Source organism: Hydra vulgaris, chromosome 06, assembly GCF_038396675.1.
Source record: "Hydra vulgaris chromosome 06, alternate assembly HydraT2T_AEP".
NCBI lineage: Eukaryota > Metazoa > Cnidaria > Hydrozoa > Anthoathecata > Hydridae > Hydra > Hydra vulgaris.
Window position 1 is genome coordinate 28,576,749 of NC_088925.1, and position 8,252 is coordinate 28,585,000.

Here is an 8,252-nt window from a genome sequence, read left to right on the forward strand (position 1 = left end):
ATATATATATATATATATATATATATATATTAAAACCCTAAGAGTAATATGACCCTGAAAGTAATATGTCTCAGACAATATATCCTGAGAGTAATTGCTTTAAATAATGGTTTTTTACATTATTTTTTAAATATGGTAAAAAAGGGTTTGTTCTCAAGACAGTTGTTCTGAAAAAAGTGTAGTTAATGATTATTATTCGAAATAGCAGCTGCATAAGAAGTTGAAAACTATGGGGTAGAGTGTAGTTTAATTTTAATCCAACAAAAAGAAATAAAAGCCTCTATGCCTGTTTCAATCCAAGAGATTATATAGAAGGCGCAATTTAAGCAAAAAACTTAACGAAAGAAATCCCATTCAGCTTTAAGTTAGTTGTAAGATGTACAATGTTTATCATCGTCTGATATTAACGAAGAACAAGATAAAAATTTTAGCAGTCTAAATTGTCTACAGAAGAATGAGAAGAAACTAATAACAAGCTACGATCAGAAACAAAAAATAAATCAAGGAGCAAATGTAGGTAATTTAGTTTGTCTTAAAAACGAGTCACTTAGTTAAGAATCTGGGTAAGCGGTTGAAAAAGACAAATGTTTTGAGCCCTAATGCCAGAAACATTACTGGTACTAGAGCCTAACCATTTAGTATGATGAGCGTTAGTTTAGTTGAACGTTAAAGTTCCCAAAAAACAACGATATTGGCAGATGGATAATCAGAAAGGGGTAGGTCTATTTCTCCAAAACAACATCGATAAGAGTTCAGTCTTATGAAAAAAGAATACTACAAAGATTGAGGCGTTTGAGTAATGTAATGATAAAAAACAAAAAGGTAAATCCGGATGATCTTAAAGTATTTGTCTAGGGGCGTAATACAAAATAAAATTTTACATTATTTCAAGATGAGTATTTTTATTTAGAAGCCATTTCTAGCCATTACCCAACGAAAAGCTCTAAGTCTAATTTATAGTTTTATGGAAATTAGAATTTTTCGAGCATTGTTATCATACGTAACAGTATGTTGCGCTACAACATACCGTTAATGAAAACTTTCTGCGCTATGTTAAATTAAATCAAAATTTATCGATAAAGTTCAAATTTAACAAAAAAAGTTTGGGCGTTTTTATGCTCGCCACTTTATCAATTAGAGAATAGTTAAAATTGCCAAAATTTGTCTGAGGGAAATTTAAAAATATTCCTTAATGTTCTCATACGGTCATAAGTTATAACAGTTATAGATCAACTTATATGTTCATTATAAAGCTTATAATTATAACAAGAATAAATTTCCAATAACGTTTTTAATTATAACGCCAACGATTTCCCATCTATATATTTTATTTTTTATTTAATTACGTTTTTATCTGCCAAAGCCGTACCATTTTGGCCTTGCATATATATATTCAGCGAATTTTATAATTATTATCTTATTTTTGTAACATTATCTTGAATGATATATTAAAGATTTGTTTTATACAAATTTTTTAATTTTTTGACATAAATTTCTAATTTTAAAAATTTTGTAATTCTAAACCTTTGTTGTTTTTTTTTACAGGATGGATGGGTTGGCGTTAAAAATCTACATGTAGAGTGTAAAAAAGAAATATCCGCGACAGATTTTTATAACGGATATATGATAAATACAGATGGAATAGTAAGCGAAACTATTTTTAAAAGTATTGAAGCCACTTGAGATTAATGTCGCAATCTGGAATAAATAATTGAAATAGTAGTAGACTTATTTATGAAGAATGTAAAGAATTAAATTTCTTTTCTTTTTTTATGTCATTTTTGTAAATACAAATACTAAAAAAATCATTTTCCTCTATTCTTATATAAATATTTATCTTCGTCTATGTAAATATTAACTTTTAGTTTATATTAATTGTAACGTTTATAATTGTTTCTCTTTTTAACTAGCAAATCTATAGAATCCAATTTATTTTTTTCTAAATACCATTTAATGTGTTTTACTTTTCTGGTTACTCCAATTCTTTGCAAAATCGTATTGTTAATCGTATAGCTGATTGACGAGATAATCGTAATCTTAGTTGATTTACAACATAGCTTTAAATTCAATTTCAGCAAAGGTAGATCTTTGCTGTAAGCTATCAAGATAACTTCCTTTACATGTGAGCTATTAGCTCATTGAGCATTTCTGAATAGTTCTGATGTATTTCTGGATAATTATGATTTACAGCTGGAAATTGGACTATAGTGGATGTTTGCTTTCCTATTTTTATAATCGCGGCAAGGTTGTTTATTTTTTCTTTTGCTTGATGTAAAGAAAGCTCAGGAAATAGTTTATCCGCAAGAGCATCTACAATACAAGGGTCATTATCTTTTGAAATGTTATTTAATTTTGGTTTTTGCTTTGTTGTTTGCTTCTGGTCTGTCGATTGTTTCTTCGGTCTTAAAAAAAATAAGCATAATTTAAAAAATATCCGTTACAGGTATATACTATAGACAATAATGCAAAAATATATATAGGACAGGTATACTATAGTATAAGATTAAAACATAAGCGTAATTAAGTTGGAAAATTATTAAATTACCGACTGCAAAAAATGGTGAAAAAATTGTTCCACTTAACATGAGTAAGAAATACTTAAAAAAATATGTTTACATATATTTATATATATATATCGATTAATGTTGTATTACAATAATAATACAAAGCTCTATTTATATATATATATATATATATATAGACACACTCATACATACATTAAATTTGTGCTTACCTTCCTCTTTTAACTATTAGTTTTTCGTCTATTTTATTTTCTAAATGGTCAAACAAACTAAAAAGAAGAGCTGTATCCGCATTTTCACTTTCCACAACTTTTTTTTTATGTCTTGGAGAGCGATTCGTTTCTTCTGGTGGAGTCACTGGTCTCATATCTTGGATATTAGAAGACTCGTCAGATGCAAACAATGGTGGTAATATTGAGTAATGACTTCCAGCTAAAGAACTACTTTGCGGTGCTTGAGGTTCTTTCCAAAATGATTGGGGAAGAGCACGGTGTTTCATAGGAACAGGGCCTAGAAAAAAAGTATATTTCATTAGCATTGGCTCAAAAACTTAACTTTTAACACGGCTCAAAAATCTAACTTTAAACTGCTATTGCTAATAATTCAAACTAAAAAATAGTGCATTTGTTACCTCTATTTGCTCCTATCTTTTCTCCAGCTAGTAAGGGATCTTTTAATTTCTCTTGAACTGTTGGTTTGGACGGAACATTAAACAATGGCTGAAGTTTATTATTCGGCAAAACCCTTACACTATCATCTTTTTTTTTGAAAGTACTTTGGTTATAAGTATTTAATATTCTTTTTCGTCTCCACTGACGAGCTTGCTCTTTAGTAAATTCTCTATATTTTCCAGGTAACAATGTGTTCTTATTTGTGTCACTTATAACAAAATGTTCTTCAACTCCAATTTTCTTAGTGTTGATATTGCTATTGGTATTATTATTACTATCTACTTTGCATGTTTTAGAAGCTTCTTGATTATCAACGATAAAATCGTTGTAACTCCCGAAATTCTCATCGCTCAAGTCTAACTCAAGATCGTAATCTATTGAAAGTGTTTTTTCATCTGGTAAGACATTGAACGCTTCACGAATTAATTGAAAGTCTATATAATCGTCGGCTAGACCCGAATCTTTATCGCTTTTATCGTTTTCTAAATCTTTGGTTGCTAAGACATCTTCATTTATCATTTCTTCATGTTTTTACCTTTTTTAACTTTTTGCGATACATTGCAAACTTTAATTCGATTTAATATGTATTTAAAATGAAATATTTATTTCTTTAATTTCTAGTGCTTACTTCGCGAAGTTAATAAAATTCTGATTACGTCGTGCTTTTTTAACTTTCTTAAATTGTAATGTTCCCGCGGTAACTAAAAAAATAGAGAAAATGATTGGTCAGATATGAAGTCATTATGCTTCATTTAAAAATGCATAAATTTTTTATTGGTTTTCTAAACTACTCAAACAGTTTTTGTTTTGATTGGTTTGTTATTACATAATGCTAGTTTCATAATCCTTTTTAAATAAAACACTCCTACGTTTATTTGAAATTCAAGCTGAATAAAGTTTTTTTATGAAGTCAATTGTTATTTTATATATCACGTTGTTATTGTTTATATCCTGCGTACAGAGAAAGAAATTTTTGGTGTTCGAGATAGGTAACTTCCAGACATGGAGCAAACTCCAAACATTTATATGTTTATACTTATGTCAAAAAATTGCGATGATTGGGGGCTGGGAACAAAAAAGCCCCCATATTTTCGCCCCCCCCCCCTGCCCCAAATGTGAGAGCAACAAGTTGATGAAGTATTTTTTGTACTATTCTTAAATAGACTTATATTCATCGATAAATTTTAAGTTATTATAAGCGTTTAAAAATTATTACCATATAAAATTTGCAACCCCTCAAATTGAGGGGGGTTTAAACTTTATATGGTCATAATTTTTGAACGCTAAAATATTTTAAAATAAAATTTAAAATTTATCGATGAATATAAGTCTATTTAAGAATAGTACAAATAATACTTCATCAACTTGTTGCTCTCACGTTTGGGGCAGGGGGCGAAAATTTTGGGGCTTTTTTGTTCCCAGCCTCCAATCATCGCAATTTTTTGCAAACCCTCATTATTTGACATAAGTATAAACATATAAATGTTTGGAGTTTGCTCCATGTCTGGAAGTTACCTATCTCGAACACCAAAAAATTCTTTCTACGCCTCCGCCTGCGTATACTACTGTATGGTATTATTATAAGAGGCCATTTTTTTATATTCTACTAACAGAGTTGCCTGGCGTTATCGTTGTTGTTGAAAGGCTTATCTAAAAAGCAATATTAAAATTTTAATCCCACTATGCTGTTTATTACTCGTAATCCTAAATCGTCAAAAATAGAAAAAAATATATAAAAAAAATAGTAAAAAATCAAGGGTCGGTGCTTGGTTTTTTCCTCTTTGCCACGGTAGTAAACAGTATTTTGGTGTTTGAAAAATCCAGAAGTCTCTTAAACTTGTACGCAAATGACACTTTAAAATAAAATTATGTCGTACTATGATAATTTACAAGAAGAAGTGAATAATTTGCTAAGTTGGTCATTACGTGCTAAAATGCATGTCAATGACGCAAAAACTCAACTGATTAATTTCTCCTTAGAAAAATGCAAAGGGTTTGCTAATATTTGTTACAGAAAGTAAGTTAAAAACCTAACACTCACTCAAACTGTTTGGTGTTTCATTTACAAAAAGGTCTTAAGTGACAATAACATCCATCAAAAATATTGCGCTGAAATGCCTGCTATCCATCGTCTGGCATCATATAATATCCCTCCTGATTTATCTTGTCTTAGCCTTTTCGCATATAGCTTGCGGATGGTCCGTGTTTTGCGTCACATCTAGCTTTTAATTCAAAAAACTTTCAACCATAGAAAAACGTGCAGAAATCATATGTAACAAGAGCCCATGTTCAAGTCTACCCTCAAAGTGTTTTAAACACATTTGCCTCAGATTAATCAAAAACGTTGTCAAGCTGTACAATCACCTTCTTTGAACTTAGATCTATTGGGCGTAATCTCAGGAGGAGTTTGGGAGTTTGCATAAACTGCAACTTCTACACCTTAAATTGACATATTTAGTAAAATCTTTTATTTGTAAATCCTCATAAATATCTCGATATTGTATATTTATTTAGAAAATAATAATAATAACAGCCAGTTCACCCTTACAGCCGTCACTTTAACAAAATGGACGCGGTTCTTCACCTTCAGTTTTGATCAAAACGTTTTGAGACAACATCTATCACTATTAATGCTTTCAAATGTTCATCTTGTCATATAACTCTCTAATAGAATATACTTTACTTCCTGCAGCGTTTTCAAGTCAACCGCAAATGTTTTCAAATGTATCAACCATGATTGGATCTTCTGATCTTCCCCTACCACTTTTCCTCACTTTGTTCAACCTGAAAACAGCCATGCATGAACTATGATACATGCTTTTTCTCCTACCAGGTCATTGAGTGTTCCGAATATTGTAAATACAGCTTCGCCTCAAGTAGTGTTTCGCTCCTTTTTAGGTTCAGACCTAACAGGCTTTTTTCAAAGGTTAGTGAGCCTCTTCCTATACTTATAATGGACGTTTGCTGGCTCTTGTCTATGTTGATGGCTCTTTAATGTTCAAGTGAGATTAGTTTCCTTTTTTGTAGAACACACTCTTAGTATTGTCAAGCCTTTTTCACCTACCAAATTCATTTGCCCTTAATTACTTCTGCTAATAGTACACTGAATCGATGCCATTCCTGAACTAAATATCAATTTGTAAAATGGGAAAAAAAAACGAAATCAAATAATTATGAGCTAAATTTCTTTCAAGAAATTTAGACTCACTCTTCAAATAAATAAATTACAGTGGTGATCAATCTTACAATTTAACGAGGGAAATTATAACTGGCAACAAAATAAATAATTACAAACAAAGCAAATATAAACTGAGAATGAAAAATTATTAATAGAAATGATATTACTAATTTTCTTATCATTCCTAGCATAGAAAATTTTTCACGTCATGAGCAAAAGTAATAATATAGTTTGTATTTTTTTACAAAGAGATTGAATGAATGAGATTGAATGAATGAGATTAGTAGATATGGTAATGAGAACAAAACTATTTGTGCATTTTTTTCCTCTTAAATACATCTTACCAATAAATTGAACAAAGCAATTCATTCTCCTGTTGCGAATTTTGGGGGAATTTTTTAATTTTCGTGGTCTATATACTTTAAGGAACCACAGGGCAAAGTTTTAGCTATATACATTTTTTTTCCCACAACCAGTGTTTTTTGAGTTTTACTTCCGGACTAAAAATTGAGTTTCAAAATGGAGACTCAGCGTTTTCATATATAGCATATCTTTTTTCCATAATCCTAAAGATCGTCTGGACTAAATTTGGTTAACTTAAGCAGTCTTTTCCTTATTGAATTATATTGAAATCTAAATTTTCTTTAAAGTCTAAACGCTTTTTGATAATATTTTAATATTTAGGAGTCTATAAAAGGTTCAAATATGTATCGGCATTAAAATTTAGATGAATGTTTGAAATCTTTTTAATAAACTTTTATTTGTAATTTACCAGCAATTATCAATAAAATAAAATTGAGCATTATTACGTAACGCAACATACGTGAATACCATGTATGTATCATTGATGAATTATAAGCTGAAAATAAATAATATTACTGAACTAAAATAAATACTTTTTATTATGGATTGAACTCTTCATTTTGTATAACTTTAACAATATTTCAAATAAATATTGATAACTTCGATATCAAATATGTATGTATATATGTGTGCGTGTTTTTGTGTTATATACATAAAATAGAATATATTTGTGTTATTTTATATAAAATAAATGATAAAAGTTTATATTTTTATTTATTGTAATAACTACTATATTAAAACTAAATAATTTAAAAATGCACAACTTAAGGTTTTGTTGATAACATCGACAAACCTTCAAGTGTTCATTTCAAATTTGCTCAGCTTTGATTTTGACAAATAGCTTCCAATTGAGTCAAACAGTGTTTGTGTTTTGGGCGTTGTAGAAGTACTTTTTAGAGTGACAGTATATGGTAATGGAACTAGTGTTTTATTAATTTTAATGTAGTTGGTTTATTAGAAGCTAATGAAGTTCCTAATGAAGTCAAAATTGAATACTCATACTGATGCCACAGTTGAAATTTTTTGGTTTAACTGTAAACCACATTTATTTATAAAATTGTATTTATATATTGTTAAATATGTAATTGTCAAACCATTAACCCCTTGCAAATTATCATGAAGTCATCAAGTGGTCTAACTAAAAGAAGCACACCCACTCAATTTGCTTCCCGATCTCCCTTCTATTTTCACTCCTCTCTTCTCAATAATTAGTTTTTGATACTTTTCTCATCCAAACTCTTGAGTAAGTGGAAAATATGTTAAAAACAAAACTTATTCAAAATTCTAAAATTGCAGGTCCTGTTACAAAATCTAAAATGAATTCTTAACAAAAAAAGTTCATGCGGACCAAATCTGCTTTTAAATGATAGTTCCATTCAATTTATGAGATGGCATAAAAGTCAGCCATATGTGGCTATGGTAAATGCCATCCCATAAATTGATCGTGGCTTTTACATATGGCCAGTGACGGATCAAGCATTTTTTGGTCTTTGATTGCAAACTTCCAGGCATGGAACA

At 29.6% G+C, this 8,252-nt stretch overlaps 2 protein-coding genes across 3 annotated transcripts in view; one reads left to right on the forward strand and one right to left on the reverse strand.

Moving 5' to 3' along the window:
* LOC101234741 (methionyl-tRNA formyltransferase, mitochondrial) overlaps nucleotides 1-3,266 on the forward strand; it is a 43,156-nt gene extending 39,890 nt beyond the window's left edge. The window contains exon 12 of one of the 2 annotated variants that reach the window (XR_010639084.1): nucleotides 1,546-1,756. Coding sequence is in view for 1 of the 2 variants with exons in the window: in XM_065799800.1 (XP_065655872.1) it covers nucleotides 1,546-1,683 (138 nt within the window). In the remaining variant the exon portion in view is untranslated. Of the gene's footprint in view, nucleotides 1-1,545 lie in introns of both variants that reach the window. The other variant, XM_065799800.1, reaches the window with a different exon arrangement.
* Nucleotides 1,732-3,850, reverse strand: LOC100210921 (uncharacterized). Its single transcript, XM_065799799.1, has 3 exons — nucleotides 3,154-3,850; nucleotides 2,735-3,032; nucleotides 1,732-2,402 (listed from the first exon to the last, which is right to left on the reverse strand). Exons 1-3 carry the CDS (start codon nucleotides 3,710-3,712, stop codon nucleotides 2,117-2,119), a joined length of 1,143 nt encoding a protein of 380 aa, XP_065655871.1. The 5' UTR covers nucleotides 3,713-3,850; the 3' UTR covers nucleotides 1,732-2,116.
* Nucleotides 3,851-8,252: the final 4,402 nt, after the last annotated feature.